The following is a 16,633-nucleotide window of genomic DNA, read 5'->3' as shown; positions in this document are numbered from 1 at the left end:
ATGACATGCATTCACTGTTACAGTATCACACAGAATAGTTTCACTGCCCTAAAAACCCACTGCATTCCACTTATTCATCTTTTCCTCCCTCCCTACAAGCCTCTGGCAACCACTGATCTTTTTACAGTCTCCACAGTTTTGATGTTCCCAGGATATTGTGCAGTTGGAATCATATCGTATGTAGCCCTTTCAGACTGGCTTCTTTTACTTAGCAATATACATTTTATTCTGTCCATGTCATTTTGTGCGTGTCACCATAACTTGACTGAGGTATAACTGATGTATAATATACTGCACATATTTCAAGCCTACCATTGGATGACTTTTCACCTAAGAATTCACCAGTGAAACCATCATCACACTCAAGGTAATGAATGTTTATCTGTCATAGTCCTCATATGCCTTGGGAATTCCTTTCTCACAGCCGTACCTACCACCCTGTCCTCTGGCCAACACTCATCTGCTTTCTATCACGTGAGATTAGTTTGCATTTTCTAGAATTTTATATAAATGATCATATGTACTATTTTTGTCAGGGTTTTTTTCACTCAGCATAAGTCGTGGGGGGCAGGCATTTCCCTTGGATCCTGTAGAAGTCTAAACTTCGAGAAGCTGGCAAGTCTTAGGATTACGGCTAATAATATGGAATTAGAGATGTGCCCTAATATCAAAAACCATCTTATAAAGTATATTAGATCTGAAAATAGCCCACAGTGTTCTTCAGGGTCATGTTGCAAAAAAATCTCTCTTGTCTTGAGCACAGATGTGAAGCATTTTTCACCATCGGATACAATGAACCTTCCAAGCACAATGGATGCCTTGGGTGCTGCCATTCTCTATGACTGCCATGTTTTGATTGAGCAAAGATTTCAGACTTCTTTCCTCTGTACTTTGACAACTGCAAATTTGGAAAAAGCATTTTCAATATGTACTTCAATCGGGGGTCAATGTAGACTATGAAAATATATATACTATAATTCCAATTAGGTTTTAAAGAACTATTGAAGGAATGAATATTTTCATCTGGAATGATAAACACCCAAAGATTAATTAGAATAATTTCTTGATGGTGAGATTATGAGTGATTTACATTTTCTTTTCTGTACATCTTTGTGTTCTTCAGTTTTTCTAAAATGAATGTGTTTCTTATAAATAATGTGAAAAAAATTATATTAAACCTCAAATTTGGGGGTTTGATTTGGAAGACATTAGCAAGTAATTTGGAATAAGTTCCCATCCCCAACTAACTCGGATCCTGTAGTCCAAGTAATAGTCATTATCTATCATTCAGTTACTTGTGCTAGGCACTGTGTTAGATATTGGATATAAATATTAACAGAAGGCAGGGAGTGAAGCCCCCAGGCCTAGCCAGTCATGTTGCCCTGGAACACAAAGAGGTGTCCAATCTCCTGCAAGAAGAGGAGCTGCTGCCATTCTGGGAACCTCAAACTCAGTTCAGTGGAAACATCTATGAGGAGAAGACCCAACCACCTTCAACTTAGAAGAAGCAAAAGAGCTCTATGGACCCCTCTGTAGAGAGGGAGGAGCATGTGATTCAAGAGGCCACCTGGATATTTCAGTTGAAGAGTTTATCCTTAAGGCTGGCTGCTTCTCTGCTGTCATTTATAAGTTCATTAAATAATTATTGAGCACTTTCTATGTATCTGCCTTTAACTGTTGAGTTGGGAGAACGATGAGCTAAGAGTGAGTTTTACAAATGAGATGCTTGAGACAAAGGTGAGGGGAGAAAAACGTGTCCATAACAGGTAAGAGAGATCTCATGTTTTACTCACCCTTGGTTGTCCAGTGAGAGAAAAGAGCACTGCACTATGAATCAGGATGCCGAGGCTCTATGGTCGTGAATGAGTTATTCTAAATTCTGAGTGGGCTTTGGTTTTCTCACTTGAGAGTATTGGTCTAAATGATCTTTAACTTCTCATCCAGATCTAAACTTTATGAGATCATATGGTTCACAGAGACCATGCGTAGGACTAACTGTAGAGGAGCTCCAGTACTGATTGACAAATGCTAACCTTTGCAGAAGTAGACTCCCCTACACCCAATTTGGCACTTCAATGAGATTAAGCAGAATTCTTCATATCACCAGAAAGCAGCTAATGATGGTGACCCACTTCTCTTCAGTTTCTCTTCCATACAACATGACCCATACCAACTCTCCTTCTAAACCCAAAAGTTTGAGGATGTGTTCAGGATGACTTGGTTGTAAAAAAAGAATGAGTATTTGAGTTTTGATGCCCAGTTTCACCGTTTATTATCTGTTATTGGTTGAATTGTGTCCTTCTCAAATTTATATGCTGAAGCCCAAACCCTGAGTAACCCAGAGTGTGACCTTATTTAGGAGTCAGGTCATTGCAGATAATAATTAGTTAAGATGAGGTCATACTGGAGTAGGATGGGCCCCTAATCTAATCTATTGGTGTCTTCATAAAAGGGGAAATTCAGGCCCAGAGCCTTGAACACAAGAAGAACATCATATTAAGATTGGAGTTCTATATTACAAGCCAAGAAACCACCAGAAGCTGGAAGAGAGGCCTGGAAAAGATACGCCCCTATCACTTCAAAGGGAGCATGGCTCTGCTGACACCTTGATCTTGGACTTCTAGCCCCAGGACCGTGAGATGATAAATTTTTATTGTTTGAGTCACTCAGTTTGTGGAAGCTTTACTCTTGAACTCTTTACCCTCTATGGTTCCCAGTCCCTAAAAGTGCCCTGACTTTTCTTGTTCACTGACATCTTTGTATTCTTTCTGGTCTTCGGTGAGGACTAAATGTTTCCACAAGAAGGTTGCTCACCCTTCCATTATTACATACTCTTCTGCTGAGCTCCAACCTGGCCTTTGAATCATTGGTGCTCAAGGTGAAATCCATTTCATGGCATAAATAAATAGGTAACTTTCCTGAACTCAATAGATCTTGTGATTACAAAAATATTACATATTATAAACTCATAATTGAAGGTAAACTGAAACCTCTAAGAAATTATCTTGTTTTCTACTACTTTTCACTGTGTCTTCCTCCTTATACTAGAATACTTTTTAGAAATGAAAAATTCATGACAACAAAATTTACATTTACTAGGCAGCTGTCTGCTATGATTTGTAAGTACATATATCTTTTCTATTATGAAATGAAAGTTTGGAGGTTTTTTTTAGCTTTGTGTATGTGTGTGTGTGCATGCATATGTGTCCATGAAAAGTAACTGAACGAGTGCAGATGAGATTCAATGAGAAGAGCCACTTTTAAAGCAAATGTCAGACAGACACCAGACACAGACACCATGGTTAGTTGGTTTTTTTTTTTTTTTTTTTTTTTTGAGACCAAGTCTTGCTCTGTTGCCCAGACTGGAGTGCAGTGGCACAATCTCGGCTCACTGCAACCTCCACCTGCCAGGTTTAAGCAGTTCTCCTGCCTCAGCCTCATGAGTAGCTGGGACTACGGGCATGTGCCACCATGCCTGGCTAATTTTTGTATTTTTAGTAGAGACGGGGTTATACAATATTGGTCAGGCTGGTCTAGAACTCCTGACCTCAGGTGATCCACTCACCTCAGCCTCCCAGAGTGCTGGGATTACAGGCATGAGCCACTGCGCCCAGCTTTGGTTAGTTGGTTTTTGACAGAAATGATAAAGTAATGAACTTGGTGTAAAAGCACCAGATTCAGGTCAAGACATTTTTGAAAAAGATATTTTTCCTTACTTTTAATGATAGTATTTATTTTTGTCAGCTCTTGAAATTAATAAGAGGGCTCCTATCTGGTTTATTCATTCTCTGTGACTTCTTTAAACCTTGCCTCCACCTATATTTGTCATAATTAGTGATGAAGATTCCTAAGTTCCAAGGCTAACAGAATAGCATAGCCGTAAACATAACATATCATCATTTGACCAAGCAGAATCTAAGAAGAAAACAGTTAACTTCATTTCTCGGTAGTAATATTGCATTACAGACAAGAATATCTTCTATGTGTGAGTTATAAATACTTATTTAGTTTCCAGAAAAAAAATTATTAAAAGTACTTATAATTAGATGTTTAGACATGTGCATGTGTGTGTGTGTGTGTGTGTGTATTAATCATTCCTAGAATCAAAATTTTCTCAGTGGAGAGGATTTTTCAGTACTCTGGCAAGATCTTTTACCCCTTCCTGGCTGTCCATTGAAATAGAGTCATATGGGCTACTGATTATGAAGGTAGTAATTTTTCAAACAAATAGTAGTATAATGAGTCAGACCAGTGGTTTGCCAGTGTAGAAATTTGAAGCATTGTTTAATGGAAGTAATAAAAATGTGCTGAGTACCTACTGTGTACCAGATTCAGCTAGGCAATTTATATCCAATGCCATATCTAATCTTTAAAATTATGCTTTATTAAGTAGATATCTTCATCTTGGGTTTACAGATGAGGAATCTGAGGCTGAGAGAGAATAACCACTTGTCCAGGGTCATAGAACTGGTAAGTTTCTGGCCTCTCCATATAAACCTCTACTGTTTGTCCTTATTCACAAAGTAACTTGCTGGGATTTTGACTGGGTTATACTCTTTTAATACTCCCAGGAAATTCCTCCTTTATGTAATGTCATCCTCACAAGTACTCATCATTCCAAATTTTTTTAACTTGAATTTTTTTATTAACGAATTTTTTAAACCAACTACTATACATGCATGGTTCAAAATTCAAAATGTACAAAAATATAGAAAGAAAATAATTGTTCTTTCTGCTCCTGTTCCTCACCCCATTAGGCCCATTCCCCGGACAGCACTCAACCAGTTTCTTGTGTTTATTCTACACATTGACACACACAGATGGGCAGATAGACACAGACAAGTCACAGACACAGACATACTCCCTGCCTCCACTCCCTCACATGTACATGTTAGCATAAACATAGTGAGTTCATAGCTATATACCTTATGTTTTTCTCTTGACTATATAATGTGTGTGTGTGTTTGTGTGTATATACGTGTGTGTATGTGTATATATGTGTGTGTATATGTATGTATATATGTGTGTGTGTGTATATATGTGTATATATGTGTGTGTGTATATATATATGTGTGTGTATATATATATATATATATTTTAGACAAGAAGGTCTGGCTGTATCACCCAGGCTGGAGTCCAGTGATGCGATCTCAGCTCATTGCAACCTCTGCCTCTTGGGCTCAAGCTATTCTCCCATCTCAGCTTCCCTGAGTAGCTGAGACTACAGGCATGCACCACCACGCCTGTCTAATTTTTGTATTTTTTGTAGAAATAGGTTGCGCCATGTTTCCCAGGCTGGTTTCAAACTCCTGAGCTCAAGTGATCCTCCTGCTTCAGCCTCCCAAAGTGCCGAGATTACAGGTGTGAGCCACTGTGCCTGGCAGACAACATATTTTGGAAATCCTTCTAGACCCTGAACAGTCTAAATTGTACATCTATAAACCCTGGTAGATCTGTTAGCACTAAAGTTGTCTAAAAATATATATATTTTTTCAGCCCATACAATCTCTTACAAATGTATAGGTGGTATTTTCTGGATTTGATCAGAATTGAGCAGGAAGAGAGTTATTGCCTCCCACAGAACTGTATTTTGAAGAAGGAGTAGCTCTATTGCTTACCCAAATCAGTCATTAAATTATAAGGGTACACATAAAAATCCAAATTGAATACTCATGTACCAGAATGAAGCATAAAAAACAATGATAAAATAAGAATTAGAGGGCACAGTGTGCATAACAAAGAACTAAGATTAATATAAAGATAAATGATGCAAAATCTGAAATTAAAAAGTGCTTGGTGTATAAACACAGACTTAAGGATGAACTATAAAAAATGCATTCAAGATGAAAAAAATGCACTCAACTGAAACAACAGACCACACATCCTATTTCTAACCCTTAATTCCTCTGAAGAACAATTCATACCACCAAGAAGAAAAAAGGCTCTTAGATGTAGAAAGCAAAACCCTTATCAGGACAGATGTCCAGCATTTAGGAAACAACTTGGTCACAGGGAAAAAAGTAATCTCTTTTCCCCATGATGAGGCAGCAAAGAATAGATCAAAAAGCATCAGACAGGGAAGGTGAGCACGGGGCTAAAAAGCGGGGAGGATTTTCATATTCAGAGGTACAGGAGTAAAGAGCAGGCAACTCGTTGGCAAGCAGAAGAAAGATGCATATGTTTTCTCTGTATTAATCTTAGCCATGGCTCTAACACATCTACCGTTCTCTTCAATTGCTTCCCAGACTTTGAGCCATTTCTTCCTCCTTTGAACACATAGATTGGCACAGGAAGGCATAGGCTGGCATCCTAGCTCCAAAGTTATGCATGTCTGCCCTGCATCATCCACTTACAAATTCTCTAAGGTATCTAATTCAGTGTGTCATGAACATACATTGAGTCCTTCTTATGTGCAAGTTGGTGCTAGGTGCCGGCATGCAAAATGAAAGTATGCAGAATATCCCTTTTCACTTAGTCTTGCCTCAGCTGTAAAAAGAGAGAGTAAAATGAATTGCTTTCTAATAAGGCACTTTTCTACTCTCAGACTATTAAGCTCTATGATACACAGCTGCCTGTCTTTACTGGGTTTCAGAACATTCCTTATAACAGTCCTTGATTCGATGGCTTCCATTGGTAACCAATGGTCTCAATACACCCATGAGATATCCCCTCTTGGATTCTGCTATTCAGTTTCTAACAAAGACTTTCTCTTTTGCAAATAATGCAGTGTTTAATTACAGTCATACTTATGATTTGAGATCTTCTTAGCTTATGTCCTTAGATCTGTATTCACTTATACCAAATTTTTAGGGATTCTTCTCGAACTCTTATCTAAGCCCTGTTTTGTAAACAACAACTTGGCTGGGTGTTTATTACCTTTGCACTTATACAGAAATGTGTGTGTGTGTGTGTGTGTGTGTGTGTGTGTGTCTGTCTGATTTCTCAAAGGATTTGAGACAAGCTAGGGAAATACATAAATTTGCAAAAGGATAAAATAAGAATCCCAGAACCCAGGAACATAAGGGAAGGAGAATATTAAAGTAGATACTGCGTGACACAGTTGCTTGATGTGGGGGCTGCAAATTTGGCTCTAAGCTTCATAACTGGCCAAGGTAAAGAAAGAAACACCATCCTAAGATTCACATGGTCCAACAGTCCTGGATAAGCTAGTTTCTATGGGGAAGTACAGCTTACCTGGATACTGAAGCCTGCTAGAAATCTCTCTCTGGATCCCCATAAAATGACATTGGGAAATGTGTTTGATGATATTAAAAATACCTTACAAGTTTCACAGGATGTTTTTCCAAATCATGCCCTAATGCAGGCTGATGGCTTAATACTAAAAGGTAATTTAGTTAATGCAAGGCTAGGAGGAGCCCAACCCTTATTCTCAACTTCAATCAATCTCCTCCATCAGAATAAGGATTTCTTAATTCTATTCTGATGTGCTTAGGGCTTCCATGTAGGGTAGCAATATTAAATCAATTCACTTAAACTAGAAATACTAAAATTTCAAGCAGCAGTTTTTTTGGAATCTAAATGAGATATCAAAGGGTAAGGAAAGCAAGCTTAGCATAGTACCTGGCATGGAGTAGGAGATAAGAGACTGTAAGTTTCCATCAGTCCCTTCGTATGAGGCACTGTGCTGACTTCCCCAGAGAAAATGATGAGTTTGACAACTCAACATGGTGAAAAGACCACAACTTTGGAGTCAGGAGAACACAGCTCTGTCACAGGGCTTGTTACCCGAGGTCTGGCAGCCTCTGTTTCCTCTTCTGTAAAATGAGGATAATAACCAGTGAATAAATAACTAGAAACATCACATACTCACTCTTAGCTTAGTGCCTGGAGCATAGTAGGGACTTAATACATTAGGCTGCTTTCTTACTTTTAAAATCATGCAATCGAGCAACACATAGGAACTGAAAAAGACCACAAACCCAATGACATTGAGCACTTCACAACGTATAGATCACCTGCAGCCCTATCCTTCCAAATCCAAAGTAAATCTCTTTATCTTTTTGAAAATCAGTCACTCCCTAGCAATTCTCCTAGCTAAATAATCAATACTTTTAGTCCTTTCTCACGTATCAAGCATTAGTATTATTACTTCCTGTACCATTTTGTTTTCTCTGCTCTCCTTCAAGGTATGGGACCTCAAACTGGGTGTTTCCGTGAGAGAAAGAGTGACCTGCCTTTATTAGGAATGATTGTGAATTTGGGGAGGATACTATAGATGACGGTTCATTTACTCAACAGATATTTTGAAGTGCTTCTTATGTGCCAGACATTGTATCTGTGCAAGGCTGATGGGGTTGCAGCTTTGTTTAAGCCTTTTCCTTTAAGTATTTAAGGCTTTTCTTCTAAGACAAGGTGAGTACAGGAAAGCTCAGGGGCTCTGCCATTCTAGGAGAAAGGCAGTGAACTATACAGGCGCCTCCATTGTGGACAAGCAGACTGGTGGTTAATGGCCATGACATCCTTTGGAAACACTGATGATGCTGAGAGTCTCTAAGTTCTCTCACAGAGCCCTCCAAGGTTCTACCTGTGCTAAAGTCTCAAGGGCAGAGTCATGAATCCATTTGAGAAGCTAACAAAATCTATGAATCTTCTTAACAGAAAAAGACCCATGCTAAATTTTCTTCACAATTTCAGGATGTTCAAAGATCCCCCTGAAGTTCCTCTTGTGGCCACCCCCCCCACCGCCCCCCAGCAGAGTGCCAGAGTGAGACGCTTTTGTTTGAGTGACATGTCTCAAGTCCTGCCATGGACCTTGACATTCAGTCATTTTCATCAATGAACTGGGTTACGAAGACAATAAAGACGGGTCAACCAAATGTGTAGTTAGGACAAAGGCAGGAATGAGAGAAATCCCATTGCTTATCACACCCATTTAATATGACAGCATTGGACAGAGGCAAAATAAACCCTTTCATTTATACCCTGTTAGGAGCTGAACTTCATCCTCCCCAAAATTCCTATGTTCAAGTCCCAACTTGCAGCACCCAAGAATATAACTGTATTTGGCAATAGGGCCTTTACAGAGGAGATTAAGTTAAAAATGAAGTCGTCAGGATGGGCCTCAATCTGACCGGTGTTCGTATAAAAAAAGGAAATTTAGACACACAAGAAGGCACCAGAAGTGCATGTGCAGAGAGGAAAGACCATGGCACGGGGCAGCAGTAGGGAAGCTCTCTGCAAGCCGAGGACAGAGGCCTTGACAGAAGAATCCAACCCTGCCCACGCCTTGATCGTGAACTTTCAGCCTCTGGAACTGTGGGAAAGTAAATTTCTGTTGTTTAAGCCATCTACTCTATGGCATTTTGTTATGGAAGCCAAAGCAAACTAATGCAGACCTCAAAAGGCAATTCCATACGAATAGAAGAGGAGATGGACATAGGAGAGGCATCTGACTTTAAGGCAGCCGCGTGAAAGCTATATGAAAATGACATAAGGCTTTAAGTTGATTTCAAATGCAGTAAAAACAAAATACTTCTTGACTCTCTCTAAAGAGGCCATCCTCACAGAACCCCTGTCTTTGAGAGCAGCTGTCTTGCCCATGGACTTGCTTTTTGCCAATGGGGTGGGAGCAGACATGAGTAAGGTGGACCTCTTCCAAGTAGTGGCCCATCACTGACCTCTACTTTGACGCAAAATTAGCAGAATGAAAGGAATGAAAAGATGCTGCTTCCCCTGAGTCCTGGAGTGAACACAGTGTACAGCACAGTCACAGCTGACATGTGGTGGATGTGCAGCTGCATAAGAAATAGACATTTCTTTTATAAGCCAAATAACATTTTGAGGTCTTAACTGCAGCGTGAGTTAGCCTGAGTGGATGTAGACAAAACTGATGAGGTGATGTGACTGTCTAGCAAAGCTTACAAGGTAATTCTTTTTCAGTTATCTTTGCTTAGATCGTAGCAGGAACGTTGAATTAAGTTATGGGAAACCTGCATTCAGAAGTCAAATCGTGAACTGTGTTGTCCATAAAAAAGACCATGCTGATGGGGAGATTTAAAACTAAGTCATATGGGCTGGGCATGGTGGCTCACACCTGTAAACTCCCAGCACTTTGGGAGGCCGAGGTGAGAGGATCACCTGAGGTCAGGAGTTCGAGACCGGCCTGGCCAACATGGTGAAACCTTGTCTCTACTGAAAATACAAAAATTAGCCAGACGTGGTGGTGGGTGCCTGTAGTCCCAGGTACTCGAGAGGCAGAGGTAGGAGAATTGCTTGAACTGGGAGGTGGAGATTGCAGTGAGCCGAGATTGCACCACTGCACTCCAGCCTGGGTTACACAGCGAGACTCTGTCTCAAAAACAAAAAACAAACTAAGTCATATGAAAGAAAATGGAAAGGAATGGAGAATATTCAGTCTGAAAAAAAAGAAAGGGAGAAACGCCTGTGGAAAATGGACTGTACCCGGTCTATGGAGCCTGACTGGGTTACCAAAGGCTTTTGATGAAAGAATTGGGGAAGGAAATTTTTATTTAACATTTATATTTAAATTTACATTGGAATTATACTTAATGTTAATAACTTTTGTTTGTTTATTTATTTGAGACACGGTCTCACTCTTTTGTGCAGGCTGGAGTGCAGTGGTAGAATCACGGCTCACTTGTAGCCTCGACCTCCTGGACTCAAGAAATCCTTCCGCCTCAGCCTCCCTACTAGATAGGACTACAGGTGCATGTCACCATGCCCAGCTAATTTTTGTATATTTAGTAGAGATGGGGTTTCACCATGTTGCCCAGGCTGATCTCAAACTCCTGGGCTCACGTGATCTGCCTGCCTTGGCCTTCCAAAATGTTGGGATTACAAGGCATGAGCCACTGTGCCAGGCCAAAAACTTATTTAAAAGGAAGAATTTCCTCACCCTTAGAACTGTTCCTGAAATGTTGTGAGAACCTCCTCGCTAGTGATATTTTGTTGGAAATACTGAGGAGGGAGTTCATGGGTTGTAGTGATGATGTTGGGTTGGTGGTTTTCAAACATTTGCAGCAGTTTAATAAAACCTAACACGAAACCCCCAACATAATAATGGTCATTATTAGCCTAAACGTGTTTTATATATTCAAAATAAAAGCATTTAATTTGTATAAAACCAGTCACTATAATAATGAGGCCCTTTGGATGAACACGCAATTTTGAATTGGGAATATTTATTTATCAACTATTTATCAAGTAGCCTCTATTTGCCAAATACTGTTGCACATGTTGGAAAAACACAGCAGGGTTAAGGAGCTTATAGTCCAGTAGATGAGACAATCTTTCAGCCACCTAACCAATAAGTCAGATAACTTTAGATGGTGATAAGTGCTTTGAAGAAAATAAAATAAGGTAGTGTGGTAGAGAGAAGGTGACTAGATGTAGACATGTTAAAATGTCATGGAAGGCCTCTCTGAGAAGCTGAGGGCTCTGAGCAAGATTATTCCAGACAGAGGGAATGGCAAGACAAAGGCCAAGGTGAAGTGAATGGGGGCATGTTTGAATAATAGCGATTGCAGTAGTCTGCCATCCAGAAGAAGAGATTGAGAGGCAGGCGAGGGAAAAATCATGGAGGATCTTTTAAGCTAGTTCTCAAACTATCCATGGTAAATGATTAAAAAAAAATTCCAGCCACAGACTAACATGTGATCCAGCTGCACATGACTCATTGCATGCAGCCTGTGCTCCGTGATCATCACCATGCACGTTTGGCAACCTCACAGCCGGACTCTTCCCCTCTTGAATGAAACTACCGATCGTATGCCTGAATGTTATCCCAATGTCAAATTGCTATGAAAATTTCCCATTGTTGACTCTCAATTTCTGTTTTTATTGTTCTTATCTTGATGTAAACCAGGAACACACCGTTCACGGATCTGTTGGCCACACTTTGAGTAGCACATGCAAAGCACCTTGGATTTTTCTTGAAGTGCATTGGAAAGCACACATGGGGAGGTGGGAAAGAGAAGACTCCAAGATCACTTGTAGGGTTGTGGTGATGCTGCTCTTTGTGGAGATGGAGAAGACCAAAGGAGAACTCATTTGGGAGGAGAGAGCAAAAGTTCTCAACTTGGGTGAGAAATATCTAATCCTTCAAGTAGAGAGGGCCAGTAGGAAGTCAGATAATATGAGTTTGGGGCTCACAACTGAGGTCAAAGTCAGAGTTGTAATTTTGGAAAGTCATGATAGCCTGCATTTAAGGCCTCAGACTAGCTGAGTTATCTAGCAAGTGTGGAAATGAAAGAAAAGAGATCCTAGGACTTAGGCCTGGGGCATTCTGACCTAAGAATTATTGACTCCATCAGTTTTAACATCCAAGAAATTTTATCTTAACATTTATGGAGCCCCAAGGCTTCACAAAAACCTGGAATAACATTCCCAAGTGTCACAATGCTGGCATGAAGTGGCAGTCAATAAATATACATGGAATGAATGAATGAGCTCCAAAATAAAGGTTTCAAAAACCCCTGAGATTTTGCGATTTTAGAACCCCAAGTTTCTTCCCACCCATGATGTGTTAGGTTGAATGGTGACTTCCCCAAAAGATATGTCCATGTCCCAGAACCTGTAAATATGACTTTATTTGGAAAAAAGAGTCTTCTTTGCAGATGTAATTGAGTGAAGAATCTTGAGATGAGATCATCCTGGATTATCTGAGTGGGCTCTACATCCAATAAGTGTCCTTATAAGAAGCAGACGTGGAGGAAAAACACAGACAGATGGGGAGAAGGCCTTGGGGCTGTGGCAGACATTGGAGCTGCAGTTTCAAGCCAAGGATTGACAGCAGCTGCCAGAAGCTTGAAGAGGCAATGAGAATTCTAGCTTAGAGTCTCCAGGGAGAGTGCAACCGCCTGGCTGACACATGCCAATCCTTCCAACGCCTTCATTTTAGACTTCTGGGCTTCAGAACAGTGAGAAAATAGATTTCTGTTGTTTTCAGTCATCCCGTTTGTGGTCATTTGTTACAGAAGCCTCAGGAAACTGTTACACATGGTCTCTTTTAGCTGATGCTGATGCAATATTTCCTTTGGAGCTCTGCTGTATTCTGATTCAGTGATTCTCAACTCTGGCTGCACATTAGAGTTGCCTAGATATTTTCTGACAAAGGTTGGTTGGTATCTGGAACATCCTCAGAGATTCTGATTCAGTAGGGCTGTGGTACAGGCTGATACTGGTGTAGAGCCAGACATAAGAACTGCCATTTAATTAGTCACAACAACTTAACATCAAGGGGTGGCACAGAGGTACAGGGGGTGGGAATACCTGTGTAATTGTTTTCACCTTAGGAATTTGCTTTGAAACATAACAATATGTGTCTTTACATTCAAGTATATTCTTAGAAACTAGCTGAAGCCGTTTCGCATCCTTGTGGCACTAAGTCCTGTTTCCACCGTGAAACAGGTACCAAGACAGTCCTGTTTCCACTGTGAAAAAATAAACGGATGTTCTGACAGGTGGCCACCGTTGCTGACCTGACCATTCCCCAGAAGCACCAGGAGGCATTGCTTTCTAGACTGAAGCTCGGTCGTGCTTCGCTTTAGTCTAATCAAAAAGATTTGCTTGCAAGCCTTCATTCCATATGGTTCCAGTGCCTTCCATACCATCAGATAATGACAATTGTGAGTTTCTGGTGGCATGCTACTTCATGTAATTAAAAATTGCTGCATAGATGTGCTGAATAGGAGAAGAGTAAGTTATTATTTGGAGGGAAGAGGATTCCCAGTTGTGGAACAAAGCAATTCCTTGTACCCTGGTTCTAAATAAATGTTTCTTTATTTTGGAAGTTGCATGACCCCCTGTTGTGGTCTTTTTTGCACACATGTCAGAAAGCAGCCATGAGTGCATTGTAGTTAGCAATGTGAGCTTCTCTGTAAAGGGTCTTTGACGAAGAGCTCACGGCATCTACTGACTCCCCAGGATGTCTGAGGTCACAAGTTTGGCTGGAGCACGAGCCCAGATAAAGAAGATGGTTTTGCCCTCCTGAAACAAAGCCAGAAATGATCTCCTTTATTGTGCACTTTGGGTCATGTGCTAATGATGAGGGTTTCTCTAATACTAATCCCCCTAATGAAGGCTTCTCCCAGCCCTTACACAAGCCCACAAGGCCCCGTGGCTTGGCAAGCCAGAGAGAATAAAAGCAGCATGGTGTTTGGCTTTTGAACTGAGTTCAAGGCAATTAAAGTCAAGAGCTAAGGAGGGAGGGAGAGGGTTTAGAAATACCAGAATAATAAGTAGTATGACTGGGTGCTCTGTAAATTAACTCAATTAGACAAAGCCTGATTTAACGGGGGAAGATGGTGAGAAGCGCTACCCTCATTAAATTTGGTTGTTAGAGGCGCTTCTAAGGAAATTAAATCTGTTAGTTGTTTGAATCACATAAAATTGTGTGTGCATGTACACATGTACACACATATAACCTCTGTGATTCTCGTGGGTATTTTTTTAAGAAGAGAGGAATAGAAAGCAAAGAAAAAGAAGACATACAGAAAAGAAAAAAGACTGAAAGAGTAGAAGATAAGGAGAAAAGTGGGATAGATACACGGAAAGTAAGAGAGAGAAAGAGAGAGAGCTCTCCCAATTATAAAGCCATGAGCCCCCTTTGGTGGGGGCTTCTGCTCAGTTGCTTGGACTGCAAAATCCTGCCAGGAGCCCAGGCTCAGTTCCCCCGAGTCTGCATGACGGTGGACAGCCTAGTGAACAAGGAGTGCTGCCCACGCCTGGGTGCAGAGTCGGCCAATGTCTGTGGCTCTCAGCAAGGCCGGGGGCAGTGCACAGAGGTGCGAGCCGACACAAGGCCCTGGAGTGGTCCCTACACCCTACGAAACCAGGATGACCGTGAGCAGTGGCCAAGAAAATTCTTCCACCGGACCTGCAAGTGCACAGGTGAGGCCCATGCTCCAAGCTTGGTGGGGAGGGACAGAGCTGGGAAAAGAGCTCCTTCTAAGGAAGAGATGAGACTCTTGACAGAGACTCTTAGATTAAGCTTTGAAAGGCAAACCAATGACGGTTTTGGTCGGAAGCATATTCAATAAGGCTGATGTGCTGGTTTATTCTTCACACCCTCTAGTACATCTAGTTATGTTGACTAAATAAATATGGCGTGGGCCAAGCCTGCTTATATGAATGCATGCCAACATACTATTGGCTTGTTTGTTGGAAGGGGAATTTAAGAGCTTAAAAGCGTTAGCTTTGAAACTCGGAGCAAGTCCTTTCAAGATGGATTTGGTGCCCTCTCCTGAAATGGGTTTGCACTTGTTGAAAAGGGATGGGTGAGGCTTGGCATTTAGAAGACAGGAGTCAAAGGTGGGTGTTCTGGTCTCAGCATTTCTCATGATTTGAACAGATCTCTTTTTTTTTTTTGGAGACTGAGTCTCACTTTGTCACCCAGGCTGGAGTGCAATGGTACTGTCTCAGCTCACTGCAACCTCCACCTCCCGGGTTCAAGTGATTCTCCTGCCTCAGCCTCCCAAGTAGCTGGGATTACAGGCACCTGCCATCATGCCTGGCTAATTTTTGTATTTTGAGACGGGGTTTCACCACGTTGGCCAGGCTGGTCCCGAACTCCTTACCTCAGCAGGGTGCATGTTTCTCGTTAAAGCTCGTGACTGGGTTGTAACTTTGACAAAATTGTCGAGACGTGGCAAGACGGAGCTTTCTCAAGGAGCTAGGGCAGGGAGGGTTGTTATTAGATAACAATGGCTTTTTGTCACTCTTCTCTGGACTTGATCCAGACATCACAAAATTTGCTCAGTGTCCTTCCTTTAGACGTTGGTCTCTCTCATTACTTGTTGCTTTTACATCTCTGTGCATTTCTCATTCCTCTAGCTCTTTGGGGCTTTTTCAAATCCTCTTCAATCTTTCCCACCTCCAGTTTCCAGCAGCCATGCCCTTCGGGGATAAACACTCAAAGCCTGGCAGGGGGCCGCTGAAATATAAAAAACACAAGTGGCAACCTCAGGAAAGCCCTTGGGCACTGTTGTAGGCTGGGTGGTTGCAGAAGACTTTTTCCTTTTAAAAATACTTTTTACTTCTGTTCTCATAGGATGCTGGAACATAGGAGGATATAGGTCATTGAGCTTCATAAGGGGTTGAATAGGTATTACTAAGGGAACATACAAAGGCCTGTGATGTTGGTGTAGGAATGACATTCGATTTTTTTTTTTTTAAATTTTAACTTTCAACTTTATTTTAGATCCAGGGGGTACAAGTGCAGGTTTGTGACATAGGTATATTGCACAGTGCTGGGGTTTGAGGTATGATTGATCCTGTCACCCAGGTAGTGTGCGAAGCACCTGGTAGGTAGTTTTTCAACCTTTGCCCCCTCCTTCCCTCCCCTCTCTAGCAGTCCCCAGTGCCTATTGTTGACATCTTTATGTCCATGAGTGCCCAGACATTAGATTTCTTTTTTCACATTAAAAGTTCTAGCTTTAGGCCTGGTGCAGTGGCTCACGCCTATAATCCCAGCACTTTGGGAGGCTAAGGTGGGTGGGTCACTTTGAGGTCAGGAGTTTGACACTAGCCTGGCCAACATGGTGAAACCTTGTCTCTACTAAAAATACAAAAATTAGCTGGGCATGGTGTCAGGCACCTGTAATCCCAGCTACTCTGGAGGCTGAGACAGGAGAATTGCTTGAACCCAGGAGGC

General features: G+C 41.3%; 1 protein-coding gene and 1 long non-coding RNA gene across 3 annotated transcripts in view; both read left to right on the top strand.

Moving 5' to 3' along the window:
* Window positions 1-4,407: 4,407 nt before the first annotated feature.
* On the top strand, window positions 4,408-13,771 carry LOC129011375 (uncharacterized). The gene is made up of 2 exons (XR_008493308.2): window positions 4,408-4,470; window positions 11,846-13,771. It is a non-coding gene; the product is annotated as an uncharacterized LOC129011375 (long non-coding RNA).
* Window positions 11,502-16,633, top strand: part of DCT (dopachrome tautomerase) — a 50,187-nt gene continuing 45,055 nt past the window's right edge. For both annotated transcript variants that reach the window (XM_054446200.2, XM_054446199.2), the window contains exon 1: window positions 11,502-14,871. In XM_054446200.2, coding sequence (XP_054302175.1) covers window positions 14,577-14,871 — 295 coding nt within the window. In that variant the 5' untranslated portion in view covers window positions 11,502-14,576. The remainder of the gene's footprint in view (window positions 14,872-16,633) is intronic.

Source organism: Pongo pygmaeus, chromosome 14 (assembly GCF_028885625.2).
Source record: "Pongo pygmaeus isolate AG05252 chromosome 14, NHGRI_mPonPyg2-v2.0_pri, whole genome shotgun sequence".
Classification (NCBI taxonomy): Eukaryota; Metazoa; Chordata; class Mammalia; order Primates; family Hominidae; genus Pongo; species Pongo pygmaeus.
Note: the sequence above shows the minus strand (reverse complement) of the source record. Positions and strands in the feature narration are given on the sequence as shown.